This window comes from Schistocerca nitens, chromosome 1, assembly GCF_023898315.1.
Source record: "Schistocerca nitens isolate TAMUIC-IGC-003100 chromosome 1, iqSchNite1.1, whole genome shotgun sequence".
NCBI classification, from domain to species: domain Eukaryota; kingdom Metazoa; phylum Arthropoda; class Insecta; order Orthoptera; family Acrididae; genus Schistocerca; species Schistocerca nitens.
This window is the reverse complement of record NC_064614.1, coordinates 632,834,017-632,846,781: the sequence shown is the minus strand read 5'-3', so window position 1 is coordinate 632,846,781 and position 12,765 is coordinate 632,834,017. Positions and strand designations below refer to the sequence as shown.

Below are 12,765 nucleotides of genomic sequence, written 5' to 3'. Positions count from 1 at the left end.
ACATGGGAAGGGGTTACCAAGAGAACTCTCAATTCTGCTTGTTTGAAGCATTGGCTGGACTGCATTGCCGAATGTGATACTGAGGCATTTCAGTCAGTACCTGTGGAGCCTGTAGTCAATGATATTGTGTTTTTGGTCAAAAACATGGGACTAGAAGTGGATAACAATGATATTGATGAGCCTGTGGAAGATCACAGCCAAGAAATGATCACTGGAGAGCTTGTGGAGATGCAGTGTGTTTCACAGCAGGAAGTTGTGGAGAAGAGTTCTTCAAAAGAGGAGGAGGAGGAGGCAGTAACAGCAAAGCAGAAATCTTCTGGCGCAAAATGCGAAATGCTGAAAGCATGGTAATCGGTTGCATCGTACACTGAAAATCATCACTCCAATAAAGCAGTCGCTACGTGCACTACAAATTTATTTGACGATAATGCTGTGTCGCATTTTCGCCAAGCGTTGTAGCTGCAGCAAAAACAAATGACTATAGATAGCTTCCTAGTCAAAAAGAAATAGCTATGTATCATGAATAATAAATACGTAATACTGTATGTATAATTTTCTTTGAATAAATGGCATGAATAAGATAAAACTTTTAGTATTTTTTCTGCATGGAATGCATCATCATACTTAATATTAATTTATATGGGATAAACTGTTTTGTTTAATGAGTGTTTTACACTATGAGTAAGATTCTGGAAGGAATTGTGCTCTCACTATGCGATGTTTCACTGTACCATAAATGTAGGTCTGCCTTTCCTTAATCTCTCCCCTAAGAAAAGTTGTAGGACCAGTATTGCCCTGTGCATTCCTACATTTCTTCGGAATCCAAACTGATCTTCTTTGAGGTCAGCTTCTGCCAGTTTTTCCATTCTTCTGTAAGATATTTGTCTTGGTATTTTGCAACCATGACTTATTAAACTGATAGTTCTGTAATGTTCACACCCGTCAAGCACCTGCTTTCTCAGGAATTATTACACTGGAATTATTACATTCTTTGTGAAGTCTGAGGGTATGTTGTCTGTCTCACACACCTTGCGCACCAAACAGAAGAATTTTGTCATGGCTGGCTCTCCCAAGGCTATCAGTAGTTCTGACAGAATGTTATCTACTCTCGTGCCCTTGTTCTGACGTACATTTTTGTGGTCTGACAAATATTTTTCTCGCAGTATTCTATCTCCCATCACATCTTCATCTCCTTTCTCTTCCCTTTCTATAATATTGGCTTCAAGTTCATTTCCTTAGTATAGCCATTCTGTATATACTCTCAACCTTCTAGATTTCCCCTCCTTGCTTAGTGCTGGTTTTCCATGTGAGCTCTTTATATTGGTTTTCCATATGAGCTCTTTATATTTATGCAGCTGCTTCTCCTTCTTTCTTTTACCGCAATGGTCTCTTTAATTTTCCTATAGGTGGTATATATTTCCCCCAAATTATAACCACATGCTTCCACAGACTTGCATTCCCGCTTAGCCATTTCACAATTTCTGTCAATCTCATTTTTTGACATTTGTATTCCCTTTCACCTGCTTCATTTCTGTATTTTCTACTTTCATCAATTGAATTCAATATCTCCTGTGATACGCAGGAGTATCTACTAGGCCTTGTCTTTTTACCTGTTCAGTCCTCAGATGCCTTAAATATTTCATCTCTCAAAGCTATCCATTCGTCTTCTACCACATTTCTTCTCCTGTTCTAGACATTTGTTGCCTAATGCTGCATCTGAAATTCTCAATAACCTCTTCTTCTTTCAACTTTTCCAGTTCCTACCTCCTTAATTTACTACCTTTTTGCACTCTCTTTAATTTTAATCTACAGTTCATAAACAATAAATTGCAGTCAGAGGCCACATCTGCTGCCGGAAATGTCTTACAATTTAAAATCTGGATTCAAAATCTCTGTATACCCTTATATAATCAACCTGAAACTCCCTCGTGTCTCCAGATCTCTTCCAGACATACAATCTTATTTCATGATTCTTAAACCAACAAGTGTTGTCGATTATTATATTTTGCTTTGTGGCAAAATTCTACCAGGTGGCTTCTTACTTTTCCTACTGTTGAACTCCAGTCCCCCATCACTATTAGATTTTCATCTCCCTTAACTATCTGAATAATTTCTCTTATCTCATCATATATTTCTTCAATCTCTCTAACATCTGTGGAGCTAGATGGCATATAAACCTGTAATACTGTGGTGGGTATGGGCTCAGTGTCTTGACTATGATGATGTTTTCATTATTCTGTTGATAGTATCTTGCCCATATTTCTATTTTGTTATTTATTATTAAACCTACTTCTGCATTACCCCTATTTGATTTTGTATTTATAACCATGTATTCACTTGGCCAAAAGTCCTATTCCTCCTGCCACCAAATTTCACTAATTCCCACTATATCTAACTTCAAGCTATCCATTTCCCATTTTAATGATAATATTACGAGAAGGATAGATGGCTACCCACCATATATTGGAGATGTCGAGTTACAGAGAGGAACAACAAAAAGACTACTAAACATGGAAGCTCTTGAGCAGAAAATCTTCTTTTGAAGTAGAGACCACAACCCCCCCCCCCCCTTCCCACTCACACACACACAAAAAGGAGGTGGTCAAAGACGGTGGCCATGTATGCATGAGTTGTGTTTGCATGAATATGTGTGTGTGCACTTGTGTGTGTGTGTGTGTGTGTGTGTGTGTGTGTGTGTGACTTGTTGTTGTAACTGACTGCGACTCTACATCTCCATTGCATGGTGAGTAGCAATCTACCCTTTTCATAATTTTACATTATTATGGAAAAGTAATATTGTCATTATTCCAGCCTGGATTATGCATTGTTTCATTTCTCTTTTTAAATTTTCTAACTTATCTGTCCAATTAAGGGAGCTAACATTTCACACACCAACACACAGAATGCCTGTTTTGTTTCTCCTGACGACAAAATAGCCTGCTAAGTAGTCTCTACCCGGATATCTGAAAGGTGGACCTACTTTACCTTCAGTATATTTTACCCAAGAGGATGCCATCATCATTTAACCATACAGTAGAGCTGCATGCCCTTGGGAGAAATTATGGCTGTAGTTTCCCCTCGCTTTCAGCCATTCGCAGTACCAGCACATCAAAGCCATAGCAGTACCAGCACACAAAAGCCAAATTGGCTAACGTTACAAGGTCACATCAGTAAACCATCCAGACAGTTGCCCCGGAAACCACTGAAAACGCTGCTGCCCTCTTCAGGAACCACACGTTGTCCGACCTCTCGACAATTATCCCCCCTCCCCTTTTCCCCAATAGTGGTTGCACCTATGAAACTGCTATCTTTATCACTGAGGCACACAAACCAACCCACCAAGGGCAAGGTTTGTGGTTCATAAGAAAGGTCATTCACACTGCAAGTGTATAACTCTCGGTTGGCTTCTACTGTGCTTCTCACATCTCAATCGTATTGTCGGCCACGCATGTGAAGATATTGCCTCTGTTTCTAACAAACCGTTCATCAATGTGTGTATTAATGGGATCCCTGTGCACCTTCAAGTGGATATGGGCACAGCAGTCTGGCTTCTGAATTCTGATACTTATTGACATCTTCATTCTCTCTCTGTTGTCGGTTACATCATGCCGTCTTGTCAATTACAACAGCTGATTCCAATACTTGGCCGGTTTACAGAATGAACAGGGTAACAGCTTATAAGGCGATGATTTAGCCAGTGAGATTTCTGGTAGTGGACAGTGTGTTTATAAAAATTTGTTCTGTTTGGACACTTTCTGAGCATTTGGATTTATGGTCCCCAAGTCCATTCATTGAGATTCAGATCTTGTGTCATATCAAGAGTTGAATGATTTGTGCAATTAATATTTTGTCCTTTTTCGTCAGGACTCAGCAAAGCTAGTGATTATATAGTGAATACCACTCTCAAACCTAAAGCACAACCCCATTTTTCCACAGTTGGCCTGTATCGCTCACACTTTGTGCTCAACTGAAGGAAGAATTACACAGATTGACAGCTTTAAGTGTCATGGAGCCCATCTCATCCAATCAATGGGCAACACTGTTTGTCATTATCAAGAAGCCAAAGGAAAAAAAAACCCTCTCTGTGATGGCGGTTAACTAACAGTCCACAGTCGATATATGCCCCATCCCTCGCCTGGATGAACTTATGATGAAACTGGCGGGTGGACAATATTTTCCGAAACTAGATCTGTCAAAAGGACATTTTCAGCTGCCACTTGATGAAGACTCACATTAGCTTCTTGTTGTTAATACATCGTATGCCCTCCACAGGTACAACCGACCGATTTTTGCCATGGCTATTTTCGAACACTATTTGGGGCAATTTATCCAATGTAGGCCTCGTTGTATCAATTACCTAATTGACACTGTTGTTATTGGTCCAATCATCGACAATCGTCTTCGCAACCTTCCTCTTTTGTTTCAGTTCTTGTGTGTGGGGATCTCAAGTGCAATTTGGAAAAGTCATATGTCTTCCGACCCTCTATATTAAAGATGGGGCATGTTATTTCTCATTAGAACATTCAGCAAACTGTCAGTCATATAGCAGCTACTGCAGCCCTTCCGCATCCTATGAATGCGAAGGAGTATCAAGCATTATTAGGCAAAGTCGTGTACTACCACAATTCCTTCTGCAGGCTGCTTCAGTTTCCTATCCTCTAAATCAACTCCTAAGAAATATGCAGCATTTGAGTGGATGCTTGCTTGTGACTATGCACTCAAGGCACTGAAAGATGGCTTGCATTCCACCCCATGCTTGGGCGCCTATCAGCCAAGGCTCCAGCATGTGGTTGCAACAGACGCACCACAGTTTGGTGTGGGGGCTGTGTTGTCTCAACATTAAGCTGATGGTTCAGAACAGCCCATTGTTTACCTATCAATCTTCAAACACAAAAAATCACAAGATCCAGTTTTAAATATTGGGAGGAACAAATGACCTGTTTTCTACCTCGTGCCTGCATGCACCATGCACCAGTCTGCCACAGGCAAGTGGCTGCCCCTCCCTTATTTCATGTAGCAGAATAGATGATGTAAATAAGCATTCTGCATTTATCACCCCACCACTTTCACTTTTAACACTTAATTCCAGCTTTATTGGTATTCACACACACAACATTTTTCTTGGTCTTTTTTTGTTTTCAAGTTTTGAAACATCATTTTTTTATCCCCCCCCCTCCCCCCAGCAGGTGACATTCAAATGTCAAATTGGCAAAGTGTACAACATGCAAACAACAAATCTTGCCTAGACTTGGTAATGCACAGAAACTGTTCCAAATATTGCTTCAAGAAAACAGTGTTATACTTTTTTTGTCATGATGATAAACAAAACACCAAATCAAATGATGAATAAGATACATTTGAAATAACAGCTTACACAAAAATAAAGCCTTTCGGGGATTCAGGAAACCATATAGCACTCTTACTCATCCACTCCAAAGATGTATACTGATTATAAAACATTGAATTCTGAAATTATCAAGTAGGAGAGAAGAGGGAGAGAGCTGGTGGATTAATGTAGTCATCTCAAGGGAAGTAAGTGTCCTGTTCGAAGGTAAATAAATGTTACAAATGGTGATTTTTGCAGTGGTCTGCACTCACACTGCTACTACTTCCCATGTGGTTTGGAGAGGAATCCATTCACTGATGATGTCTGTATGAACCAATGTACTGATCCCTCCAAATGCCCTCCTGCAACCATTATGATTCTGACAGAATGCATGGTAATCATGAAACATTGGGGAATGGTCATCAGTGAAATGAATTTCTTGGAGGGTGATACAGACTGCAGAATAAGAGGAAATTAGTTCCATCATGTGACAGTAGCGTTTATTACATCTGCTCTGGATCATCACGCTGAGGGACAAGAATTAGATCGCATAAGGGGATCAGGTACCTTCAAGGGTCACCTGAGTAGCCTTCTCCCGATTCTCCTTCTTTTCCTCTTTCGCAGCTCTGGTCACAGAGATTCTTGCAAGGGCTTATACGCCGTATGCGTGGGGATCGATGATGAGTGAGCAATCTTAGGACACACAGACTATGGCTCTTTCAGCCTCTGGCTGGTGTTGGGCCTCCGATCTGTGGGTTTTTAGGGAGAAGAGTCCCAAGAGGAAGTCATATCACTGGTAGACTCCGGAGGGAGAAGCTCCTTCTCTAGGTGGGAACAGTTTCTGGAGGTGCTCTCACAGTAAACACGAAAGTGGAGGGGGTTGGTAGATCTGGTAGGATGACGTTCAGTACAACTGATGTGCAAAACCAGTTGTTCACAAGGACAGCCTTTGTGGAGTAATTGTCAGCCATTTGTGCATTTTAGGTCTGCCGTCCAGTGGGATGACATATTAGTAAAGCATAAACATCGGAAGCTCCTCATGGGCAGTGGAACACAAGGTTTCAATTTACATAACCATAACTTCTTTGAGGAGGATATTTTCTTTGAAGGCTAATATGAAACTGCCTGTATCTGTTTGATTATCCTTGCGACATTTTTTTAAGTGCTGGACAAAGGTAAACCTTGCTATTCAGCATTAGCTCGTAGCTTCTTGTCTGTTTGGAGTGGAAGATAACTCCATATTCAAAATTTTATACAAGGCAATAGTCACTAGTATGTCACCCAGCCATTCACATGCCTGAAGAGCTTGAGACTCTGCAGAAAGGGAGGCTTTAATTAATAGCGATCTATTGCTCATTTTTTATGCGTGTTGAAAAAAAAGAAAAGAAAAAAAGGTTTTTGTCACTGTAAAAGTATCTCCATTTGTTCTAGTACACAGCAGGTACTGAATAATTGTTTTGGTCTCAGTCTCAGTCTCCTGGTTTGTCCCTCTTCCAATGGGATATCAGGGTACAGAAAGCAGGAGAATTGTAACTGTTGAGACTGAAATACATAAATCTGTCTCTTGAGATGGCTGAATCAGATTGGTCATTGTGTTGGTTCAATCTAATGGCACCTATTCTGATGAAGGGCTGCAGTAAAGGTCATCTGGCATGACAGCCATTGCCAGGTTTCCTAACACGCCAGTAAGTTGGGCTTCTATTCCTTCACATACTTGGGGAGCTAGCAGCTCAGGCATTGGAAGTGTTATACCAGTCCTGTCAGGGGGCTTTAACGAAATGCTGCATGACCCCAACATATTGGATTGTCAATCACATTAGCTTTTAAGAGCATGTAAGAGTCTATGTAGTTATTGTGCACAGAGAGTCATCAACAGTCCAGGCAGTAGGTGCTACTTACCGTGTTTTTCAACAGTTGGTTAATATTACAAAAAAAATTGGAAAATGAAGGTCAAACCCAGCAGAAGATCAAAATTACTCCAGCCAAAAAGCACTCCAAGGAAAATGAATGAAGATACTGACAAAAGATAAGAAATAGCCAGGTCAACATCAAAGGCTATCACCACGAGAAAGGGAAAAAGAAGATAGTTGGGGATGGAAGGTTGAGCACAAGAAAGGAAGTAGGTGCTGCAATAGCTTGGGACACCATGCTCACAACAGACACACGCTCACAAAAGAGTCATGAGGGCCTTGAGGGGAACTAGGAGGGTATTACATAGCACATATTACTAACAAGAACATTAATAATGAAAATAATCAATTATTGTCAATATAATGTAAATGGATAGGTGAAAAGTCTATTTCATCACGTGGCAGCAGGAAAACACACACACAAAGAAGGGTTTAACTTTTACAAGCTTTCGGAGCCAGTGGATCCTTCTTCTGGCAGAAGAGTTGAAGGGGAAGGAAAAGGGGTGAAGGATAAGGAATGGAGAGGTTTAGAGAAAGGGGTACAGCTCCGAAAAGTCGCTCAGATCCCCGGTAAGGGGAGACTTACCGGATGGGATGAGAAGCAAAGACTGATTGTTGGGCACTGCACCAGACAAGTTTGGGAAATTTGAAAGCTTAAAGGTGGAAGATAGAGTAATATGCAAGACAGAGATTACCATTAAAACATCATGCACAAGTTAATAGGAGTGAAAAAGCTAAGTGCACTGTATGAAACAGAGGTAGGAGGGAGGACGGCGAAAAATAGAAAGCTGTCCCACCTGCGGAGTGCAGAGAAACTGGTGTCTGGGGGATTGGTTGGTTGGTTGGTTGATTTGGGGGAGAGGACCAAACAGTGAGGTCATTGGTCCCATCACATTAGGGAAGGATGGGGGAGAAAGTTGGCCATGCCTTTTCAAAGGAACTATCCCAGCATTTGCATGAAGCGATTTAGGGAAACCACAGAAAACCTAAATCAAGATGGCTGGACACAGGTTTAAACTGTCGTTCTCCCAAATGCGTGTCACATGTGCTAACCACTGCGCCACCTCCCTTGTTGTGTCTGGGGGAAGACTCCAGATGGCATGTGTAGCGAAACAGGCACCAAGGTCATGACTGTCACATTTTAGAGCCTGCTCTGCAATAGGGTATTGCGTGTTGCCTGTATACACCATCTACCTATGCCCATTCATCCTGACTGATAACTGGGTGGAAGGCATGCCGATGTATAGGACCGAACAGTTTTTACATAACAGCTGATATATGGCATGTGTTGTTTCACAGGCAGCTCTCCCTTTGATAGCATTTGTTTTGCCCATTACATGGGTGGAATAGGTGGTGGTAGGAGGCTGCATAGAGCAAGTCTTGCAGCGGGGATAGTCACGGAGTAGGAGCCATAGGGTAGGGAGATGGATGCAGAAGGAGCATAGAGTCTGACAAGCATATTAGGGAGATTGGGAGGGTGACGACAAGCTATTCCAGCAGCGGTGTGCAAAATCTCAGACAGAATGGATCTCATTTCACAGCATGACTTTAGGAAGTCATGGCCTTGTCGAAGTAGCTGGCCAGGATAACACTGTGTGACAAGTGGTGTGCTCCGAAGTTGTTTTTTGGAGGGATCAGCAGTGCCAGGTTTGGATGTGAGACCCGGGAAATCTGCTTCTGAATTAGGCTGTTGGGACAGTTACAGCCGGTGAAGGCTGAGGTGAGAGTGGTGGTGTATTGTTGTAAAGAGTCTGCATATGAACACACACATTTGCCTCAAATGCCAAGATTGTATGGATGGGAACATTTGACATGGAAAGGATGGCAACTTTCAAAATGTAAGTACTGCTTTTAGTTAGTAGGTTTAGGTTTAATGTGGACGGAAGGATGTAGCTGGCCTTTGGTAAGGATCAGATCAACTTCATGAAAATTGGCATGGCATTTGGACAAGGCCAATGTGAAATTTAATTGGGAGAAGGTATTCAGAGATTTGAGGAATTTTTAAAAGGCTACCCTCATTATGAGTCCCTATAGCAAAGATGCCATCAATATATCCAAACCAAACCGGGGGCTGAAGGCTTATGGATCCCAGAAAAGCCCGCTCCAAGCGACCCCTGAAATGGTTGGCATAGTAAGGAGATGTCCTGGTTCCCATGGCTGTACCCCTGATCTGTTTGTATAACTGCCCCTCAAATGTGAAGTAATTGTTGGTAAGTATAAAGTCAATTAAGGTGAGCAAGGAGGATGTCATAGGTCTGGAATCAGTTGGGTGTTGACTGAGGAAATGTTAAGCAGCAGGTGTGGGGGATGTTGGTATAGAGAGAGATGGCATCAATGGTGACAAGCAAGGTGTGTGGTGGGAGTGGCACAGGCACGGATTTCAGATGATCTAGGAAATGGTTTGTATCTATAATATAGGAAGAAAGTCTTTGTGCTACGGGTTGCAGGTGTTGGTCATCTAAGGTAAGTATACTTTCGGTGGGTGCTATGAAGCCTTCCTCCCAAAAGTGCACCTATTGTCAGGCTAGTCCCTACGCGCAATGCCAGACAGCACTGTTCTCTCCACCCCCACCCCCCCCCCCCCCCCCGCCATTCCCACCCGCCTGTACCATGCTAACCCTTCCCCACCCCTTACAGATTGCTGCTTCCACTGTACCAGAAAGATGCACTCCAGTTCAGCTGCCACAGATGGTGCTTGAGGTGTGCTTGCTTGTGTGGATGAATGTGTGTATATTTCCTTTTCTGAAAAAAGCTATGACCGAAAGCTAATGTGTGCATTTTCGTTGTGCCTATCCATGACTTAATGGGTCATCTTTATGGTAAGAAGCAATTTATCTTTCCCTTATTTTGTTGATATTCCAACTTGGAGTTTCCATTGTTTGATTCGACAATCAAATAATATTAGGCAACTGGTTTTCGAGACCTAAAATACAATAAACTGACTTTATTACATCATTAGTTTTATGTTAGAGGAATAGATCATGACTAGCAAGTTTATACGAGAAGTTACATATATCTATTTAATGGAATCGTATATGAACTGTAACAGGATAAATGTTATAACCTTATGTAAATTCAAAAGTAACAAACCCTTCTTTGCCAATGCTGTTGTGCTGAGTGCTTGTGACAACTGATGCTCCATGTGTTCAACTTCAAGCTGCATAGCCTCTCGCTGCTCCACACTGCGCTTTGCTCTTTTAGAACCAAAAGTTCTACTTAACTTTGTATAAGCTTGGAGATTCTGCATTTCTTTCGCAGCTGGTTTCTCTGAATGGACTATCGGCGAAAGGTTTACACTCTCCACTTCCACGAGGCGAACCTACAAGTTCAATTTATAGTCAGATATTGAAGCAATGAAAGTATATATAGTGAAATTGCCACAAGTTGAACAATTTAACATAAACAGAATTAGTTCGACACAAAACAAAGTTCAACAAAAGGTTTCTTGAAAGTCAGTTAAACAGCATAGGAAGTTCAAACAAATAAATAATATCATAAATTAGTTTATTAACTCATTTATACCATGAAAAGCTCTTACATGTGATGATTTTTTATATTCCACTTAAGTTGTAATACCATGGCTAAAAGTGGTCTTCTAGACCTTACACAATGAAATACATGGAAATGTTTCATATGCTCTCCAAAAACTTAGAGAAAATAAATAATTACTGTACTCTTACGGCAATACTAGCGTTTATCTCTAGAATAAAAAGTAGAATTATTACAGTTATCAAACTTCTTCACATATACTTTAGCTCCCATAAAACAGATGCATTTATTTCATGAAATTTACTCACAAAATACTCAGTTTATGCAGAAAGTTCACTACAGTTCCAGTTGTCAGATTAAAAGAGGAAGGAGAATGTAAGTATTATAAGAAAGTCAGTAACTAAGCAGTCCCTGACAGTTTAAGTTGCACAGTTTCAAATTCTTACACCTGTGCAGTTCAAGTAAATTATATTACTACAAATAGCTGTGGGATTTACACAAAACGGAGACATCAAAGATACTGAATCCATTTCATGTGAGGTATTTCACAAGAACAAAGACTCATTTGACTGTCAGAGATGCTGTCACAAAGTTTCACATCTGAGTACACACCACTGTTGAGTGAGAGAGACATCTTGCAGAACAAGATGCAAAGGAGAATATAGTGTGATGGTGAAGGAAGAGGACATTTTGCTGTCTTTTCTCTATGGAAAGGTATATATGACTCACACACATACACTTTCTAAGATACCCAAGGAATCTTTTTATTTACATGCAGCATGCTACTAAATTTAGCTCTTTAAATATATACCTAATACAGAAACGTATTTATGTACATGTGTGAGAATGTTCCACATGTCCTCCTAAACAGCTGGATGGATGGTACACATATCCCTCACTGTCAGGCAATAATTGCTGTGAGGTATGAACCATCTATCTACCACAATTCAGGAAATACGACATTATACACAATAAGATGTGTGAAAAACTGCTGCATCATGTGTGACCTCTAAATTTATTACTTCTGTGCAATATATGCCATTAAATGTACTTAAAAAATTATATCACGGTACAACATATAGTTCATGAGGTATTACGTACACTGATATATGCAAAAAAATGCCGCATGATGCACAAAATTTTAATAAATTTATTCTTTAATATTAAAGCACCCCTACAGCTGAGTCAATAAATAGAAATCCCTGACACCTAGTGGCACTTTGGACAGCTTTCAACTGTGAAGTGCAAGCTGCTGTAGATGAAAGTTAAGATCGGTTCTCTTTGTGATTAATGTAAAATAGTCATGCCTTGCCAGATGCCCTTGAACTTTATACAGAAACACTTACTGCTTCACAGACCGCTTTCCAATTTTATTTAACTACCTCAGTCAGTGTATTTTGCAGGTTTTCTTTCCAGACAAGTTTACACTATGAAGTAAAAAGCATGCATCCTTAAGATTTTGCCAAAAAGTCTGTTATTAGAATATATACAGTATTTCTTTCTTGTATAGGAACTACTGTGCATTATCTACTACATTCTGAATGGCTGTAACATTAGAATGTACCTGTCTGTATACTGTAACATTAGAATGTACCTGTGTATATACAGGTACATACATAGCCCTATAAACCAGCATTCCACTTCCACACTTCAGAATTCTTTGTCAATTGGATTCTTAGGTTGAATCAGCAGTCAAAGATAAAATCTTTGAATTGAGCACAGATTTGAATACCAAACTTCTTGGTTACTAACCTAAAAAGCCAGTGCTATGCACAATTAAACACTAGGCCAGAACTGTCTCTCTGAAGTATAAATTTATGAATGTAAGTATTATTACAAGGATTACATTCTTCCATGAAAGAGTAATCTACAGTTTAATTACTCTTTCTTGGAAGAATGTACACCTCTGCTTCCAATGTTAGGCAATGCCAGGAAATTTTTACTGACAAACTGGACCATTCACAGAATACATTTTGTGTATATAACTCTAATTTGTTACGTACCACAGAGGTACTGAATGCTCATTGTACTCACAGCAGC

General features: G+C 40.4%; 1 protein-coding gene across 1 annotated transcript in view; it reads right to left on the bottom strand.

The window, feature by feature from the left end:
* The window catches only part of LOC126257971 (uncharacterized), a 79,892-nt gene that overhangs the window by 57,572 nt on the left and 9,555 nt on the right, over positions 1–12,765 (bottom strand). The window contains exon 3 of the mRNA XM_049955605.1: positions 10,327–10,555. Within this exon, the coding sequence (XP_049811562.1) occupies positions 10,327–10,555 (229 nt within the window). The remainder of the gene's footprint in view (positions 1–10,326; positions 10,556–12,765) is intronic.